Raw genomic sequence first — 21,360 nt, 5'->3', positions numbered from 1 at the left:
GCCAATAGGAGGTGAGGAACCGTGCTAGCGTGGGGTGGAAATTGTTGTAAGGAACCAAGCTTGGTTAACTGATCCAAGCTCAGTCCTAAATCAGCATGATTCGGTTTTCAGAGGGTAGTGTAAATGGGGTAATTGAATGATTCAGTTGTACAGCCAAGACTACTAATCTGGAAACTAGGTAATAATCTGTTATCACATTTTAAAACAGCAGCTCTGGAATAAGAAGCTACCATATCTCCTTTCATTATTACCCAATAAAGCAGCATTGGCTTTTAGAGCCATAGGTCTGAGACGTAAAGTCCCCTTACTTTAAACTTCTGATAGAAAAAAGATTTCTTAACAAGCTTAAATTACAATCGTAATGTGCAATTTTGTATCAAATAAATATTGCCCTTTTCAGTCCCCTGTCAGATTGTTGTTCAACAATAGGCTAAGGATATGATTATGGATAAGGATAATAAGCTTTGCAAATATACATTACAATGAAATTTGACCACTGTATTAGCTCATCCCTTAGAGAGCATTGGGAGGCTTGGAGTATCTGGGGAGCAAGCTGGGGCTTTTTCAACAAGGCACTTGCAGACTTCTCAGAAGGCTCTCAAGCATGTTGTGGCAGCAGACTGAAGGTGAAGGACACCAACAGACTTGACAAACACATCTGCAATGCCAGTCACGTTGTTGGAGAGGAGCTGGACTCTCTGACAGCAGTGTCCAAGAGGAAAATGTTGGCTAGGATAAAATCCATGCTGGACAATTCTGCACATCCTCTTCATGATGTGCTGGTCGCCCACAGAAGCACCTTCAGTCAGAGACTAATTTCATCAAGCTTCACCACTGTGTGCCACTGGAAGTCCCTCCTGCCTGTGGCCGTCAAACTGTATAATTCATCTCTCTGACAGTCATTTAATTTCATTACTTATTATCATTTCTGTATTACATTACTTCACCATGCACAATAACAAAGTCATGTGTAATGAGAGTAATTTAGGTACTGGGTAGGGCTGAAAAAATTAAGTAGATCAATCGATTATTGAAATAATCGTCAACTAATTTAGTAATCGATTAATCGTTAACTGGAGTAAAGAGACGGTAAAATATACAGTATAAATATATACAATATTTGGCTGACAAAGCAACCCACCTTGAGTAGCAATTAACCCCACAATTGTAAAAAAAAAAAAAAAACATGTAAACATTTTTGCATTTAAGATAAAAAAAAAAGAACTTTTTCGTCCAGCAATATGCTCTATCAAGAACTCTTCAAGTGGAAAAATGTTAGTTTAACCTTGTTTATTTTCGTAAGAAAGTTTTCTTTAAGGAATCATTTGCTATCCGATTATTAATTGAGAAACTAATCGACAGATTAATCGATTTGCAAATTAATTCTTGGTTGCAGCCCTGGTACTGAGCAGCATTGTAAATTGTAAAAATTGTTGATTGTATATACTGAGATCCTTATTTTATTCTTATCCTTAACTTATTTTACACCGTTTATGTGGGAAGGGTGTCATTTTACAGTGTGGATTGTAATTTAACTTATTTTACTTACTTATTTTATTTTTGCCTTATTGCACTTGTGTAAACGGTTTCACTGCAAGAAGATAATTTCCTGCAAGGGATTAATAAAGTTATTCTGATTCTGAACTCGCTGCAATATGTGATTGGATTAGAAGAATGGCTTAAGATATGTCAACAGAAAAAAATCTATATTCTTAAACCTAAACTAGGTGTATATTAAGAAATCTGAAACTTTTCGTAGTTATTATGAAAAGCTCTGATATTGGTCATTAAAGCACGTCCTTATATATGTGTATAATCTAAGGTACCTTCTTGTATAAGGTATTTTCATTTTTTGGGTCACATAAAAGCTGATTTGGAAAAAAGGAAAAGCAATGTGGGCATTACATATATATATACATATAAATTTAAATATTGTGCACTCCTAACTTCTATAATCAGATTTACCTGCTACTCCGAAGGGTCTTCTCAGGCCTGAAGTCAGCTTTTTGGTGTTGTTGTCTCGCAGCTCCATACGCCCCACTCTGACAATCTGACAAACAAAGCTGATTTTCTCTCTTTTTAAATCTTCACTTCCCAAGTCCTACAAAGAAACACACCAAACAGTAAGTTGTTGATAGCAGATGCTGCCTTGAGCCCAGCAAAATTACTCAGCAGAAATCAGAGCAACGCATTAAGAAAAAATTGGCATGGAAATCTCATTCAATGTGCATCTGAGCTCAACAAGTCATTTCATTTAACTTTCAAAAAGTCTGAACTTTTTACAACAGCCAAACATTTTACCAAGCAAATGCTTTGGGCTCCATCTGAGAATGTTCATTTTCTGAGAGAGATGTTGACTAAAACCTGCAGTGTCTTCAGCTTGTGCATACCAGCATTGCTGCAGTTGGACTTCCATTAGACAGAGGCAAACGCCTCAGTAAATACTTAAAGCAATTCTGGATCTTTCTGAGAGAGCTTAACAAATACAGGCTCTCTACAAAGAGGCTCCCAAATGCCTCATAACATGGCTGAATAAACAGTTCCACAGTCGGACGAGCAAATGGACACAAACGTAATCACCAACGTTCTCAAAGCAAAAACACACTCACTGTGAAAACCGCCCGCAGGTTATGAAGCTGGTCGATGTCTTTCACCATACCGGAGCTCGACCATTTTACCAGGTAGTTCTCGCTGTGAGTGAAAAGCAATAATCAACATTTATCGTCTTTCCAAGAAGAAACATCCTACATATGCACACACACACACACACACAGAGCTATAAACATATGCATAGCCACTGAACTTTCTCACAATAACATAACAAAACATTCCTCTGATACTTATACGTATATGGTTAATGGTCATTAATGACCAGTTAGAAGACAAAAGCTTCTTGTGGTTACAACAAACAACTGGTTTAACAATTTATTTATCATTTCACCATGTTAAAGTGTACCACAAAGCTAATTAGATTTACATTTGAAATTGTTAAAAGTGTAAAAAAAAAAAAAAAACATATTAGTTATCATTGTAATTTGTAGTCCTTAAAGAAAGGAAAAGGGTAAATAAATCAGCTTCACAAAATCAGTGAGGAGAAATATTTTAAATGTTCACTCTAAATTCTAATAATCTGCAAAGACCTATATCAAATAAAGGCGCACTGCGGATATTGTGACCAAAAAGAGTTGACACATATGAGTTATTTTAAATGATTCCTTAGGCCAATATACAGCGTTTGACACTATCGATGCTACAAGCGGGGCTCCACTCTTGAAATATCAACTACGTAAGTTGGGAGAAGAGGCATCGTCGTTAGTCTGGTCATGTGACCTGGAAGAACGTAGTGCTTTACAGCCACAGGCTATTATATCATCATTGCTAGGGCTTTTGCTCTACTATTTTTCCACCAGCTCGACTACTGGTAATGGCTGAGGCAAGTAAACAACCTTTAAAAAAAAACGTTTAAACCTTCTAAGGAGGCTAAAAAGAGAAAAAGTGAAAGGGATAGTGCATGAGGAAAAACAAGAGTCGATCTTTGAACGGAGTTTGTTCGTTGGCGCAGGCTGAAAGAAGAAGCCGAGTGCAAAACCGATTCTCTTTTCTCAACTTTATTATTAGACTGGTAGGTTAACACTTGCTCCTACTATACACTCATATATCTTTGCTATTATTTTAGGTGTTTAGTAGAAGCAAAATACGGGCAGCTACAGGTCTAGCGCCCCTAGTGGCCAAAAGTTTCACAGTGTGCCTTTAACAGAGCCGAGCAGAGAGACAGATTTATTTACGGTAATATTAAAAATATACTTTGGTAAAAAAAAAATCTAACTCAAATGCAATTAAAAGCAACATGTAAGATATAAGATATAACAGCATGTGGGTTAATAATTATTAATATACAACCTTTATCCTAAAAACAATAAATAGAAAAAACTAGTGCTGTTAATATTAAAGATGAAGTAAAGTCAGAAGATAAATAATAATACTAATAATTTTTATTTGTAATGTACTTTACATTTCAGAAAAAATCTCTCAAAGTCCCACAGGTAAAATCATCTTAGAAGGGTAAAATCTTAAAACTTTAAAACACTAAAATCAATAGCATAACTGTAGAATGTTAAAAGTCACACTTCCTGCTAAAAAGAAATGTTTTTAATCGTTTTTTAAAAGTCTGAATAGTCTGTGGTTCCCTGAGATGATCAGGGAGGGCATTCCTGCGGCAGAGCAGCAGCAGACGATCGAAATATATGAAAATGATGTATTCTTAATACTTTACTGCAGGTAAAATAGGAAAAACAGTCGAAGAAAAGGGAAGATCTGTAATTCTGCAGAATGATGGAGTTACCTGATAAACTTTGACTCTACTGGATCGTAGAGGGACATCAGCACCTCTGCATCCTCACCAATCTTACACACCACATTCTTCAGAGTCACAAAGAGAGCAAATGCCGGCGTCGAGGCGAATTTCGCTTGCCTCGTCAGATCAATGTTCTGCTCCTTGAAAAGCCAGAGAAACAGAGACATGTCTGTGAATGTTGTTGGGGTTTTTTAAGACCCTTTTCTGACATTTTCTGACCTTTTTCTGACAACAGCTCTTCCTTGGTTTAACAATGAAAAAAACATGACTTAAAAGTTCTACATCCTATTCAGTTTTTTCCTGCAATTTCAGTCAATATAACAAGTTTGAAATATTTTGACTTTTATGGTATATACCCTAAAAGAATCTACTGAATTTCTTTTAGACACTTGTTTAAAAGTGTTCAAAATCCCCATCATTAACTATTTGTGAGGTCAACCAAAAGTAAAGGCTGCTGATTGAAAAGGTCATGTAAGCTGTGACCACATGAAAGCAAGGCACTTAGAGTTGAGCGACCTGCAGAGACTGACAAACAACATTCAGGAAAAGTAGATTAGGAATCTGGCTGAGATCGTGCCTCTCTGAGGGGGCAGGGAAATGTATTTCTGTGGCAGCAGGGACCTCCCACATTGCTTACTTTTACACTAAAGAAATCAAGAGCCAGAACTTTGATCCAATTCAAACAGCAGGAGAACTTTACAAAATAAAATCTGAAGGTTTGTGAAGTTGACTGGATTTAACAAACTTTTATCCATGCCATTTTAGAGTAGAAGAAACCTTAATCTGAATGGAATAAAATTATTTAAAAAAAAAAAAAAGTCAGGACAATATATCAGATATAAATACAGTATTCATTTTTCAAGGTGTTGCCCATGTGATTCATTTAAATTTAGCATTTTAGGATTTAAACTCCTTACAAAGTGTCAGAGAGGAGAACTCATGTTCTGTTGGCAGTTTATGGATGTCAAACAGTACAGCTGGAGTTTTTCCTCTCCACTGTCGCTACATGCATGCTCGATGTGAGGAATTGCTGTAGTCAATGAGGCTACGTTCACACTGCAGGCCTTGATGCTCGATTCCAAATTTCTTGTGAAATCCGATTTTTTTGCATTGCCGTTCACATTTCCAAATATATGCGACTTGTATGTGATCTCCTGCATGAACTGCAGTTATACAAAGCAAGTGTCCCGCATGCGCAGTAGAGGACGCAATGACATCACAGGCCAGCATGCTCTCTGTTTGCGGAAGTAAACATGGAGAGTAGTGCCGGAACGCATCTTACGATCTTTCCCAACCATAAATAAACAATCTTATATTTAGCCATATTTAGCCATTTTAGCCATTTTATATTTAGCCATCTTTTCAAGATGGCTAAATATAAATACTGCTCTCCGCATCATCGTCCACCATGGTTGTTGTTGTTCTTGCCGCTTCTTAATAGCAAGACCCAGAATAGTGACCTTTGTTGGGTATTAATGACGTTCAGGTCGGATGAATGCGACCTGGCCGTTCAGACACAGGTCACATTTTAAAAGATCAGATTCGTATCGGATTCAGGACCACATAGCCAAGTGACCTGGGTCCCACTGGAAGAAAAAAAAAAAAATTGGGTCTGTGTTGTTCAGACAGTCATGAAAAGATCAGGATATGGACCAAAAAATCGGATTTGGATCACTTTAGGCTTTTAAAGCAAATTAGTTTGTTTTTTTTTAATTTGAGAAATTGGAAAAATTAGAAAACTGATTTAGAATCATTTATTTTATTTATTTTACTCAATGTTATGGATTGGCTTATGCAACCACAGTAAGACAATCTTAGAGGGATTTAGGCTGTTACTTATGACAGACTACTGAAAGGAATAAATGAGGCCATTTTCATTGATTGGTGCTAGAATACTTTTAAAAGAAGATTTAGACGAATCTTCAGCAGGCCGATATTTTTAGACATTTTATTTTTACCTGTATCTGTAATTCATTTGATGATCCATTAGGGCATCCAGCAGCGTGCCTTAAGGTGCCTTCAGGTAACACTCATGCAATGCCACCTATTGCTTCCTATTGGTGATATTTTCTTTAATGTGTTAATAAATGTTTCTTTCAGGTTTAAATTGAGACTTATGTAACATTTGTTCTTATTACATTTTATTTTATCACGTAAATTGAGGAAGGATGATCAACAATGGCCTCAAGTACTCCCTCAAAATTAGAAAAGAAAAAAAAGCAGCAACACACTGAGGATCGGTTAGACTAATGTCAAAATATTGATATCGGCATCAGCATAAAAAGAATATATATATATATATATATATATATATATATATCAGTCAGTCAGATTGTTTAAAAACTAATGTAAGCGTTAAAATATGGAAAAATGTTTTGTGTTATTTACCGTAAGTAAAGCTAGTTAGGAATCAACTATTTACGTTCCCCATTTTATCAACTTAATCATTGTTGGATTTGAATTTTCTTTCTTCAGATTCCTATTCTTAAAAGAAAAACAAACACCATAACTGGGTCTTCAATTTTTTTTTTTTTTTTTTTTTTTTTATGTAATGCCAGACAGAAACAAGACAAAGCTCATAACTGTGTTATTGTGAGTAAAAGGTTAAATTGGTTTAATTGTTACATTTCAACACTGATTGCATCTTTAGGGACTAATTTCTAGGTCGTTTGTTGGATGTCAACACAGATTTCTTAACAACATTTTATTTACAAAAGTCAAACAATATAATCAATTGTTTATGTAAAACATGTGCCAGCTAAAAATCACTTAATTGAGATGTTTATGATATTGCAGTACTCCATCATCTGACACAGTACATAACATTTGTGAAAATCCTACAACTGCATAAAAAAGAGAGGATGTGATAAAGCAGAAGGCAAAAGCAGGAAAATGAAGAACTAAATAAAAAGAAAACAAGATAGCTGGTGTGATCATGTTTTAAAGTACTTTACTGAAGTCATGCATCTATCTTGTATGAGCTGATGGAGGACACATACTGAATAGAATGGAAAGGAAAAAAGAGTAAATAAGGAGGAGATGAGGGTAAAAAGTCTAGAGGTGTCAGAGCAAAGCATTTGGAAAGATGAGACAGGTGATGCAGACCAAAGAGAGGAAAACATCTTCCAAGATAGCTCTGAACATATTTTATTATCATCATATCTTTATCTGGTTACAAATTTATTTAAGAAATGCAAAACAATTATTTTAATGAATAACAAGAACTTTAGAGTTTATTTTCATTTTTTTCTAAAGAGAGAAAAGAAACAAAGTGCTCAGACAGTTTGGAGGTTGATTTTTATGCAAAAGCTTAACCTGTCAATATAGTATCTCAAAAGCACAAACTGGCATTTACAACATGGAAGTAAATAAACAGAGTATCAAGAGTTTTTTTCCTATTTATTTAGCATAAAGGTTTTCAGTATTACTTTCTAAACAAACCCTTGTTGCACAGTTCGAGCTGCTTTTTTATTCTTACTTTTATCGATTTAAGTTATCTCTGTGGTCATTGTGGGTTTTTCTTTTATTAGATGAAGATTACCAACTATTTTATCCGTGTGTGTCATCACACCATTTGATTTAATCTATAAATCCAGTTTACAGGTTTTTAGACACACTGGAGGATTTTAACCCTCAGTGTTTAAGGCTTACTCCCACGTCATGACGCACCAAATGAATTACAAATAACTGAGAAGAGTCCATTGGCGCCTTGACATCATCGCTATACGGAGGCTGCAGAGTGTCATACATGTGACAAAGTCTGCATCCTGCATGAGTTCAATGATGAGGTACAGAATGATTGACCTAACAGGTTACAAGTATGTCTTCCGTGTATTTAGTACCAACCTGCTGCTACTGATAACTCGTATTGGAGCTCATCCAGTGTAAGTCTAGCAAACTAGCTGTCTCTGCCAGGAGGACAGATTTTTTATTTTCTTATTATAGGCTAAATTAGTTACCCTTGTTCCCTTTAACAGGATATTTATCATGACAATTCCGATTTTAATCTAGATTAGTTAAAAAAAAAAATAATCTTGCCGTTTCTAATTAGGTTATTAAGAGGAAAAAATGTTGTCGTTTGACAGCAACCTGCATTCTCTTTCTCATAATTAATTACGGTAAACACATGTACAGGTTCTTGGTTACGTTTCTCTACAGTGCATTTTTTGTTAAGATGAGTTAGAAACTGCCCTCCTTTTGTTTAACAATTTACACTTTGCTCCTTATTTCCCAGTTCAACCTTTACTTTGCAGAACATTTGCTGCTTATCAGCAAAGCTTTGACACTCCTTAAGTAAATCATATTTCTAATGGGTTACCAATTTAATTTATAAAATTTTGAAGAAATCTACAACCATTTTCAACATCCATCTTGGATGTAACATGTGGATGTTCTGAAGACAATCAATACAAATATTTTACCTGTTAACATTGTTAAATAATTGCAGGTCCTTCTCAAAATATTAGCATATTGTGATAAAGTTCATTATTTTCCATAATGTAATGATAAAACTTCAACATTCATATATTTTAGATTCATTGCACACAAGCTGAAATATTTCAGGTCTTTTATTGTCTTAATACAGATGATTTTGGCATACAGCTCATGAAAACCCAAAATTCCTAACAAAATTAGCATATTCCATTCGACCAATTAAAGAAAAGCGTTGTTAATACAAAAAAAGTTAACCTTCAAATAATTATGTACAGTTATGCACTCAATACTTGGTCAGGAATCCTTTTGCAGAAATGACTGCTTCAATGCGGTGTGGCATGAAGGCAATCAGCCTGTGGCACTGCTGAGGTGTTATGGAGGCCCAGGATGCTTTGATAGTGGCCTTCAGCTCAACCAGACTGTTGGGTCTTGTGTCTCTCAACTTTCTCTTCACAATATCCCAAAGATTCTCTATGGGGTTCAGGTCAGGAGAGTTGGCAGGTCAATTGAGTACAGTGATACCATAGTCAGTAAACCATTTACCAGTGGTTTTGGCACCGTGAGCCGGAGCCAGGTCGTGCTGAAAAATGAAATCTTCATCTCCATAAAGCTTTTCAGCAGATGGAAGCATGAAGTGCTCTAAAATCTCCTGATAGCTAGCTGCATTGACCCTGCCCTTGGTAAAACACAGTGGACCAACACCAGCAGCTGACATGGCACCCCAGACCATCACTGACTGTGGGTACGCGACACTGGACTTCTGGCATTTTTGCATTTCCTTCTCCCCAGTTTTCCTCCAGACTCTGGCACCTTGATTTCAAAGTGACATGCAAAACTGAGCAACAGTTCAGTGCTGCTTCTCTGTAGCCCAGGTCAGGCGCCTCTGCCGCTGTTTTGGGGTCCAAAGTGGCTTGACCTGGGGAATGCTGCACCTGTAGCCCATTTCCTGCACACGCCTGTGCACGGTGGCCCTGGATGTTTCTACTCCAGACTCAGTCCACTGCTTCTGCAGGTCCACCATGGTCTGGAATCGGCCCTTCTCCACAATCTTGCTCAGGGTGCGGTCACCTCTTCTCCTTGCGCAGCGTTTTCTGCCGCAGTCAGGTCGACAGTCTTACCCATGATTGGGGTTTTGAGTGATGAACCAGGCTGGGAGTTTTAAAGGCCTCAGGAATCATTTGCAGGTGTTTAGAGTTAATTTGTTGATTCAGATGATTAGGTGCATAGCTCGTTTAAAGACCTTTTTTCATGATATACTAATTTTGTAAGATATGAAATTTAGTGTGCAATGAATCTAAAATATATGGATGTTCAAGCTTTATGGTTACATTATGGAAAATAATGAACTTTATTACAATATGCTAATATTTTGAGAAGGATCTGTAGTCTTTAATACATGGAATTCATCCCCTGAAGGATTTACCCCAGGCTCACACCGACTCCGGTCTTACCGTTGCGGTGCGGTGGGTGCGGCGCCGCAGTGATTCCAAGTCATTAAAAAGACGTAAACCTCTCTCACCGACTGCTGAGCTGTCCGCAAGAAAGCATACTTGCGGCTTGCCGGAGCCCTCCGCAACAAGCTCTCGCAAATATCCTTATTTGGGCCGTGTTATCGTGTGAAGTTATGTGAACTCAAGTGAACTTCTGTTAAATCTCCGGACCTGTTGCCGGAGCTGCAGAGCCGCACCACACCGTAGTCAAAAGGGCGGTGTGAGAGGGGGTGTGCAGGAGTTGCGGTCTCCGTCGGCTCAGTAACCGCACCGGAGCCAGTGTGAGCAAGGGGTTAGGATAGTGAGGCAGACTAGATGCTTTGCATTTGACATCAGAATGTCAATTACACTCAGCAGAAACTAAACAACTGAGTTGGAGTTAGAGAAAAATGTGTTTTAAAGCTGTACAAAGTATTATAATTCAGCCTACCCGATTATGTGACAATAAGAGAACACTTTGTGTCATGCTGTTTTCCCATTTAAATCATAATTTATTGTCCACATATTGTCTGGATGAAGAACAGTTTAACTGTTTGCTTACCTTCTCCTCTCTGATCCGGTCATCAATCTGCTTGGAGGCTGCTTCATGTGCTCTGAATAGGCTCACAGTGCTGGTGAGGTCTGGGTCCAGAATGTTTCCATCTTTGTCTCTGACCACCAGATCAAGATTCAAGTATCTTGAATTAAATAAGAAAAAAGGGATGAACAAGTACATACAAATGTCATGATGAGTGATACCAAGAAAAACACGTGGTTTGCATTTTTTTCAAAAACTGAACAGTGTAACCGTGTGCTTCCAGGCAGTTGTCTCATATAATATTCCCTCTGCTCCACTCTTCTCCTTTAAAGCACACCATGCCATTTTTTTTTGTCCTCCAGTGTTTCTGCTCAACAGCAGGCTGCCAACATGCAGCTAATGGTTTTCCTTTCAACACATCAGTATCTGGTTCTGCAGTGGTAAAGCAATATCTCTACAGGGCCGCTTCATCATAGAACCAGAATCATGCCTAAAAAAATGTACTGGAAAAATATTACCTCATCTTTTCACAGATACAATAACAGCTAACTCATTGTTTCAGGAATTGATTCCATTTTCCAAATAAAATATAAAACTTCCCTTTGCTCTTAAAAGACGCTTGGATAAGGCAACAGGCAGTTTTTGTTTTTTTCCTTATCCCAGTTATGATTTTTCTTTGGTTCAAGACTGGCCTTAACTGAAAGAATATGACCACTGTAGTCCAAGTTGTTGATGTGTGTTAAAGCACCAACTCTAGCCTCAAGGTATGCCAGGGATCTCCAACATGATGCACCAGGCAGCCCCCGATAACCACATAGGCTCCCTAAGGTCCTTGTCTGAAAAAACCACAACCCATGAACTGCAGCTTATCTTTTTTTTTTTTTTTTTTGCTACTAATGCTTTTTTTTAAGGCAAAGCAAATTTATTTGTATAGCACAATTCAGCACAAAGACAATGCAAAGTGCTTTACATGATTAAAATATAGAAAAAATAAAACAGAATCAAAGCAAGTAGGAGAAAAAAAAAGATAAAATAAAAAATGCAGAAATAAAACAGTTGGATTAAAGAAAAAAGAAAAAAGAACACACACTTAATTGAGCTAAAAAATTAGATTTTTTACTAGTTTTTGGTTTCTTTATATCATCTCAGTTTTTTTTGTTTTGTTTTTTTTTTTATAGTAACATGAGTTAATTGCACATGAAGTTCAAGTGGAATTTGACTTCAGTTCAAAGGTCAGTACTGGTGGTCCTTCATAAGTCTGTGCCCATGGTTAGTTCTCAGTGTCAAAAAAGTCAGTGACCCCTGCTCTAAGCCTTGTGGATCTCCCACAAGTTCTTGATTTGGCTCCACTCTTTTTTATTCTTTCACCTGTTTTCCCATAACTGAACTTGGTTTTAAAGCATTTATCCAAAACTTTACGTAGCTCACTTAAAAAGACTTCAAATACTACTAAGTGATAGGTTCCGGACTTCTATTTTGATAAATAGAAGAAGCAAACTCTGTGGGTGATGAATCTTTGGAGTATAGCTTTCACGTTTCAGAGTGATTTATAATTTGACATTTCAATCATATTTAAATTTAACTGCACAACAATAAAGTATCAAAAAAAGTAGTTTTCCCAGAGAAGAATGAGACTAAAATGCTCACTTGTTGCCATAGTCGATCTTGGAGGTGACTTTCTGTTTGAGCTCAGTGAGCTCATCCTGCGGGAGGGTGCCAGACAGGATCTGCGACCGCCATTCGATGAGGTCGTAGATCATGTCACGGACACAGTTGAACATCTCGCGCTTGTCCCCCTTTCAGACAGAACATAGTACAGCTGTCACAAAAAAACGCCAAGAGGCACTAAATTTTAACAACAGGGTAGCCACTGTGTGCCTCAACCCTGCACGAAAGTATTGGAAAAAACCTTTATGTAAAAAGTTGAAACAGGCAGATGATTATGTGCATCATTTTTTTTGCAGTCTCTATGTCGTTGGAGAATGCAATCATTTCTTTTGTGTAAAATTAAGTGAAAATGAGAGCACTCCATGATGTAATTTTAAACGTTTGCATAGATTCAACGCTACTTTTTGCATATTGACCAATAATGATCTAATCCAACCTTGGGGTACAGATGCATAAAAAAAACGATTCCACATTTCCATCATTTTTAAAACAAAAGTAAATATAGCTAAAATGGAAATCTAAATATACAAGTGCTGCTTTGAGTTGCTGTAAGCCTCTGAGCACCCAGTTGAATCTTTACACAATGGCGAAAAGACATCAACTAAGACCTCATAGAAACCATGATTGCTTGTTGTTAATCTAAGTAAGGCAACAAGACCTAGAAATGAACATAGGAGGCCTCTAGGGAACAGAATTTCCTTCATGGGCCCTAATCAGTGACTGGCTAGATAAAAAAAAGAAACAAAATATATATATATTTTTGGAAATGCTAAGAGCAACAAGGCGTCATAACAATCAAAGAAGAGGAATCTAAATTAGCTACTGTTACAATCTTAAAATGAAGTCAGAGGCAGATATGTAAGCAGCTATTTAAAACGTTTCTCATTTTTTTTTCTTTTTCCACAACCTCTAAATCGGGCGTACACGTGACATAAATGTGAGCATGAGATTGAGAAAAGATGACTCACCACATATAAGTCTCTCCATATGGTAGCCCATTCTCGCAGGGTTGTGGTAACCTCCTGAACCAGAGGGAGCTCAGTGGGGATGACCGTCTCCTTTTGCCTGCAGTAACAAATAATGCCCACAACACAACACTCTTTAGAGAAATAGTAGTTACAAATACTCAAAATTAGCTAACATGAGCAGTAGTAAGGTGTTTAAAAAAAGTTCCGAGGACACAGAGAACAAGTACTTGTTTCTACATATATTTTTAATTAATTTTCAATTCAATTCAATTCAGTTTATTTATATAGCGCCAATTCACAACACATGTCATCTCAAGGCACTTTACAGTTCATAAGATCATACTGTCAAATTGATTCAAAGTTTTCTACCTAAGGAAAACCAGTTGATTGCATCGACTCACTGACTCGAATGCAATCCCTCACACCAAGCATGCTTGTAGCGACAGTGGAGAGGAAAAACTCCCTTTTAACAGAAAGAAACCTCCAGCAGAACCAGGCTCAGTGTGAGTGGCCATCGGCAGAGGCCAACTGGGGTTACAAATTACATGTTTAAATTATTCATTTGTCATGATACTACCATTATAACATCAATGTTGTTGTTATTATTTTTTTATTGTATTATGAAATGAATACTTCAATTTTGATAATGTAACTCAATAGTGCGGTATGAGAGATGTTTGCCTACATCCACATTGTATTTGTGAGCATGTATATTAGTTTGTATGTATATAGGGATGTATATGGCTTTTGGATTCAGTTTTCAATAGAACAAGTTAGATTTCGATATTTGGAGACTTTTGGAAACATCACAGTCAAGCAACGAATCAACATTAAAACCTACGGCACCATATGAGGACACTTGTAAATCTCAACAACCTTATTGTTTTGCCTTTCCCTTTCTTTTAGTAAAACAGTAGAAGGACTAAAATAAGAACTAGTAAAAAAAAAAAAAAATTGAAAGCTGTTTTTTGTTGTCACATGTGACAAATCTTATGGTAGAATATGAATTGACCAAAACAGCCAATAAAAGGTTAGCACTTTAAAGTTGATAAGACTGCAAATTGTTCTTCCACTTTTTAATGTGGAATTCTTGATGCATTTAAACTTTAAATAAAATAAATTGGAATTTTTTTAAGATATTTTATATATCAACCACAGAACAAATGTACAAGCATGTGTTGATAGAGTTTATGTATATACTGACCCGCTGCCCTCAACTGTGGCCTCCTTTAGGTGTATATAGCAAGCAGGAAATATGCCCTAGAAGAGGATAAAGTTAAAACATTACATTGTAGAATATCTTAAGAAGAAATAAGTATCAGTATTATAAATACAAATGTGCATGAGAGTGTGTTCATTAGCATGTTACCTTTTTTGATTTTCTCCTTAGCCTGTATCCTCTATACCAGTCTAGTGAAAAACAACAAACACATTACTCTATCAAGTGTTGGTTTTTTTCACCTTTTGCAATTAAAAATTTAAAATAGGTAAGAAAAACTATCATGAGACACCTTAAACATCCATTTAAGAGTTAGAAGAAAAATCAGGGAGGCTGAATAATACCATGCTGAGTCATGGTTTAGAACCACCTACAATCTCACAGTTAGCATTAACACTTTATAATCGAGAACATAAGTGAGGTTGTGATGATGTGGGCTTTATTTTGACAAAAACAAAACCCACTGGACCTTGCATTAAATCAGAAGACTTTAAACTGTTCTGTGTTGTGAAGTATTTTGACCTTTAATTTTTTATTCATCTTACTTTTCAACCAAAAACAGATGGAAAAAAAAGAAAATGAAAAAAGCACCTCCAGCAAAATGTTCACGACAAAAACTTTTTTTCTAATAACTGTAAAAGCTTGGAGTCAGCATCTTCCAACTGCTGTGATGGGAGCTGAAAACAGCTGTAAATATACAAAAGCACTAAACAACAAACCAAAGTAGCATACATCATAGGGGGCATATATAGGGTGCCCCTTGTTTTTTTTCATGAATAATTTTCTAGCAGTGTTGTGCAAAATATACTTGCCCACCTAAGCTCAGCAACTTTAAAAACCTTCAAAACTTTGTCCCAACTCTGCAGTCAAAAGTAAAAATTCTCTAAAATAAAAAAATGAGGTCTTCCAACACAGTTAAGGCATAAAAACTGCCTCCTCTGCAGAGCATCAACCTCATTTTCCTTATTTTTTAAATTAAAGATTTTTACAAAAGTCTCAAATTGGAATAAAAAGAAAGTGAAGTTGATTTCCAGCACTGGAAAAAAATCTAAATCTTGATAAGTCTTTTTTTTCTGAAAATAAGTGCATTTCTTCTTAGATTGAAGAGGTAAAAGAGACATTTTGCCAATGGAATAAGACAATTTACATTTAAAATAAGAAAACACAATTGCATTGTCTTATTTCAAGTGAATATTATGTAATTATCTTATTTAAAGAGTAAAAATACTAATTTCATTGGAAGACTTCCTAATTTACCTACTCAAATTAAGGGTAAATACACTTAATTTAAGATTTTTTTTCCAGTGAGCTTGTCAGTTTTGATCATGCATGGCATCTCCAAGCAAGTTCTCACCTTCATATGTCTCAAGTATGTGCACCGTGTCTCCGATTTGCAGTGACAGCTCCTCTTCTCCCCGCCCATCATAGTTATAGATTGCTAAAGAAAAAACACAAGAGGGGACAATATATGAGAGAAGGATATTACAGGTAAGAATTTGGCTCCCTTGAGGATCTAAATGTGTGCCACTGCAATGTGTATGAAAAATTATCACACATTTACAGGATATCAACCCACTCTCTCTGACAAACTGTGACGGTCAGGTCTGGCACCAGTTTAAGCTGTGATATCAACACATCTTAACACCCATGAGGGGAAATCAATACAGCGGAAGGATGCTAAACTACAACAATAACAGAGAAATTTACAACATGATTGAACATAAACATATTATGGTAGACAAAAATTATCTTAACTATTCAAAACACTAAAGTGCTAGATGAGCTTTTAATCCTACTCATAAACACTAAAAAAAACGTGTTAATTACAAGCAATTTCATAAGTTCTAATAACCTAATGTCTCACTAAGCAGCATGTTTTCATAGACTCGGTATAAATCAATATGTAGTCATAATAAAACAAGACCTTAAGGCTAAATATCTTTTACTACAAGAAAAGGCAAAGAAACACTGCAACATAATACATTTAAACAATTACTAAGCATATTTTTGTATTTATTAAAGTATATTTCTCTAATATTTTTATGCAGACCAATCAATCAATCAGAAATCTGTTTTGGCTAATATTCTCTTGATTGGTGATCAGAAGGTAAAACATTGAAAAATTGTTTAGGTCCATAAATCCATCAGCATCAACATTTACTTAGATCCTTTTTTTTTTAAGCTTTATCAAAATCTTTAAGAGTTAAGAGTCATGAGCTTTGATGCATGATTAACAATAATACTGGAATGCTTTTATTTAATGTTTGATTCCAAACTACCACTTCAATCAAATAAACTGCGCATTCTATTTCCACATAATGTGCTGCAATCCTTAGAAAAAAGAAGAAAAATCTAAATCAGTATGTCAAAAAAAAAAAAGCATAAATGAAACAGGAAAGAACACTGCTAGAAAACTATCACAGCTGGAAGATTTAGAGCACATTAAAACTGCTTATCTGGTCCAGGAATCCATCCAGGGATGGATTCAAGTGTGAAAAATTCACACATTCAGTTGTGTTTTATTTTAAGAAATAATAGACCAGGTCAAAGATGCATGTAGGTGCAATGGCTTGCTTTGAGGGTATTAGTGCTCCAGTATTAAGCTGATCAGAAAGAAAAGATAATCACAGACCGGTGGATCCACTCTAGAAGCCGAATTCTTGCATGGTCAAAAGCGTTTGGTGGAAAAGCAGCTAAACATCTAAGATCAACATTGAAACAAGGGCTCCCCCACTGGATTATAAGCCTGGCGGGCCACAAAGTTTTTGCTTTACTTCTTCTGCTAAATGAACTACTGTAATATGTTGGTGAATTACAACAATAAACATTAAATCTGATATTAGAAAGTGCATTAACACTAAGAGAGACAAAGCAAAATGAGCAATATGCAAGAGAAAAAGTAGGAAAATAAGCACCAAAATCCATGCTATCAGCATCCTGCTGTGGGAATGCACACTGAGCCACTTGAACAGAGGTTTCCAGAGGTGAATGACTGCTTAATTAAAAAAAGACCATAGCTTCAGGCACTTCAGCCTTCCCAGCAGGTTTATTCTGCAAGTGTGTTATCCATTTTCCCCCTTGAACCACCTGCCACTTGAAGCGCTCATTAAAGTTCATTACAAGTCACGAAGAACACTGCATTGTTTTTTTGTTTTGTTTGATACAATTACCTCTAGGGGGCTTATATTTGACAGCTATGCAGAACAAAGGGTTTGTGCTTTTGTTGCTTTTGGTGTTGTACTTGAATCATGTTATATGTTCTGTTCTCTCAAAGCAAATGAAAGCATGTCTTTCCTCCTGCACATTTTTTTCAATACATGATGCCAGTCCGCTCTAAGAACTTAAAACAGGCAACAAAACGCCCTATTTTTTTATTTAATGTTCACCAGGGCGACTGAAAGTCTAATTTTTACAGAAACTATTCTACCATAAATGTGCAATTTTTTTCTAGATTTGAGGTAACAACTACAAAAATAAACATTAAACGGTTTAAAAATCACATTTTTAAAAAGGGATCATATCCAGCTAATCATTGTATCAAAGGTTAAAACATTTTTGATCAACCAACACTGATTTTGCCCAGTTTGTCTTTAAAAGGTATGAGAAAATATTTATTTTATAACCAAGATGAACACAAAATTTCCCCTTACCATTTTAAATTCCCTTTTGGCATGTAGAGTATCATATTAAATGCAATTTCAGAAACAGAAAACATCTATGTAGATTAAGAATGAAGGCTCCAAATGACAGACACCTTTGCTATAATATGCCTGCCCTTCCTGTTATCTGCTGAAAAGTGTGTTCTCTTCCTGCCTGAATTAACTGCAGAGCTTTCTCAAAAAGGTTTTATATTTGTTGTGTGCTTCCTTTGAATTTACTTAACAGCTCAACCATTATGACAATAGTTTGAGTTAAATTCCCTATTTAAAAGCATCCACTTGGGGAAAACATAAAGAGTTACCCTCAAAGTGAAATATTCTATTCGTCTGTTCTATATATTCTAAAGCACCTATCATCCTGAAAAATGAACCGCTTCAAAATAACAGCTGCTTTCTTTAGTAAAAATTGTTGATTTACATAATATTGAGATGGTGCTCAATGCAGAACTTTTGACCATTGAGATGTGCAGGACTAAAGGAGATACAAACCCACATAACTGTAATGTTTTGCATGTTGGGATGAATACGAGGAGCTGGGAGTGGTGGATTGTGGTGATGGGTAATGACTGGGATTCCATGACTGGGTTTACATTTTGTCCGTGGTTTAATAACCCTCAGCGTGGTTGATATTTGGGTACAAAGGAACAAATGAATCCTGCCTTCTGGTTAACATTTTGTGTTCAAATGAATCCACATTAAGCCGGCGTTCGTAAGTTTTTAGTCTAACAAGTAGAGCAGCTAGAACAGCGATAACAACCTGGTGCTGATGGACCAAACACATTTTTTCAAATATAACTATTTTTCATTCATTTTTTTATTTTGTAATTAATTATGCAATTAAAATTGCTTTGATTTGATATTTGGGACATTTGTTTTTGTGGCATAAATAAAGCCTAAAACTGTGTATGTCACTTGTTTAATTCAGCACAGTTCTTTTTGTAGTCCATTTTCCAGGGCATGTCCACAGTGCATTTTGTCATCACCAGCGACAGTGCAAAGAGCCCACAGAAGCCTCTAGAATGTGAGCCATTGGCTGACAGCGGAACAAAAGGAAGAACATTCATTTCAGCCCCACTAAAACACAAAAGGTGCCTAGAAAGATAGAAAACAACACAGTAACCTAAAGGGAGGGGGGATTCATCTGCTTTGAAAAGCAAAAGCAGCATAGCTCTATGTAGCAGCAGTATTTATAAGATATTTTATATCTTATTTTATGACGGTACAAACATTTATGGTGAAGAAGAATTCTACATGTTTTCTTTCTTTACTTATTTATTAAGAGATAAAAATAATCTTTCCTACAGAATGCTGAAATAAAACCCTGTACAGCCCACTACATTTAAGGCCATTTCATCGGCAAGTGCTTCTTAAATATAAAAACTGCTGTTCTAGGAAATCTCAAACATTGTTAGGAACATTAGTAGAAGAAATACCATGATGAGGACCAACACACAGCAGACAGGTCAAGGAGACAGTACAGAAATAGTGCAACCTGTCCAAATGTCCATCCGAAACATGACTGTCCGACCAAAATGAAACACCCAGTGACAAGAGCAATAAACAAGAGAACGAACCTAACAGGTACCTCCGAGGGAGTGACAAAGATTATTCATAACTTTATGTGCACCCTCTGGCCTTAAAAGGCTAACACATTGCCAATATTTGCGTTGTGGGGTTTTTTTTGCTTCTGTATCAGTTGATACAGGGATGTGCTCATCGATTCATTGGTGCAGCCAGTAGCCAAGGCTTGAGATCACAAAAGGCACATGCATTGGCATTCCCTACATCTGGTTTCCATTGTTTATTTTTCTTTGGGTTTTCTCATAAAAATGTGTTCAAATTGAGAGTTTATACATTTATTATCACTGTCTCATTTTATCATGTAAACAGAGGAAGGAAAAGAGCTATTGGCCTAAAAGAATCGCCACCATGGCGTCAAACTACCGTATTGCCCGGAATATAAGACAACCCTGATTATAAGATAACCCCCTGTTTTCAGGATATTTTCAGGAACAAAACAAAAAGACAGATAAACTAAATTTATGGTTGGTTTAAAGAAACTATTTTATATTGAAGTGCTAATAATTTCATTGAAATAATATTGGAGTCAAAGATTTGTGCAATCAAACAATAAAAAAAACAAAGTAAGGACACATTTAATCGAAATCTTGCAACATTCAACTTGAACGCATTCTGAACTTTGCTCATGGAAAGTCTCAGAAACCTTCATGAGGCTTTTACTCACAGAGGTCCTCTACCTTGCTGCTTCGCTATCACTCCTTCTCTCACCTTGAGCTCTGCTATTTTTGATAAGCTTTTCTTTTGCCATTTACAATGTTCTGTTTTTTTTTTTAACGTTCCACTTTCTGACATTGCACTCTGTAACTCCGTACTTCTTGGCTGCCTGAGAGTTGTTAGATGCATGTCTGAAGACCACCAATATTTTAAAACTGCTATCAAATGTCTACAAACTTGTCCAACTTTTGATCGTCCCCATTCTGGGCAGCAACTTTCCTTTTGTAGTGTCCTTGTGACGTCTTCTCTGTGGCGATAGTAAGATGACTCCAGCCACAGTGAGCTCACCGGCGTTACAAAAACAAAACTGGCGCCCTCTGCTGTTGTGTTTGTGTAGCGACCCTAGACAACTGTCAGCCTCTATAATTATAAGACGACTAGGGGTGTAAATAATAATAGTTTTGTATCGATGCATCGATCGAACAGCCAACGATCCGATGTATCGACACTTCTGCAAGAGTATCGATTCATCTTTGTTTTTTTTCCTCCGGTCTATTTTTATCCATTTGCTCCAAGACGTAATTCTGGATCTGATGTTGCGGTGGTGCTAAACCTATTTTGCCCTCCTACCTTGCTTCCTTCAGCCACTACCCTCTTTCCGCTTGCACACACACATTCACATAAAAAAAACCTTTTCTTATATTCAGGCCAATAAGGTAATTGATACCACCCCTAAAAAAAAATAACAAAAATTGGTCGATCAAAAACGGTTACCAAATCTCCACAGATACCCTTGACATAGTATCTCTAGGATTG

At 36.4% G+C, this 21,360-nt stretch overlaps 1 protein-coding gene across 1 annotated transcript in view; it reads right to left on the bottom strand.

Annotated features, from left to right (window-relative positions):
• Positions 1-20,638, bottom strand: part of dock1 (dedicator of cytokinesis 1) — a 255,571-nt gene extending 234,933 nt beyond the window's left edge. The window contains exons 1-10 of the mRNA XM_015375901.1: positions 20,599-20,638; positions 16,005-16,088; positions 14,801-14,841; positions 14,636-14,691; positions 13,432-13,528; positions 12,443-12,591; positions 10,820-10,955; positions 4,343-4,494; positions 2,610-2,691; positions 1,966-2,101 (exon numbers count right to left, since the gene is read on the bottom strand). Coding sequence (XP_015231387.1) covers positions 1,966-2,101; positions 2,610-2,691; positions 4,343-4,494; positions 10,820-10,955; positions 12,443-12,591; positions 13,432-13,528; positions 14,636-14,691; positions 14,801-14,841; positions 16,005-16,088; positions 20,599-20,638 — 973 coding nt within the window. The remainder of the gene's footprint in view (positions 1-1,965; positions 2,102-2,609; positions 2,692-4,342; positions 4,495-10,819; positions 10,956-12,442; positions 12,592-13,431; positions 13,529-14,635; positions 14,692-14,800; positions 14,842-16,004; positions 16,089-20,598) is intronic.
• Positions 20,639-21,360: the final 722 nt, after the last annotated feature.

The sequence above is a fragment of the Cyprinodon variegatus genome, unplaced genomic scaffold, assembly GCF_000732505.1.
Source record: "Cyprinodon variegatus isolate N-32 unplaced genomic scaffold, C_variegatus-1.0 Scaffold127, whole genome shotgun sequence".
Lineage (NCBI taxonomy): Eukaryota > Metazoa > Chordata > Actinopteri > Cyprinodontiformes > Cyprinodontidae > Cyprinodon > Cyprinodon variegatus.
Note: the sequence above shows the minus strand (reverse complement) of the source record. Positions and strands in the feature narration are given on the sequence as shown.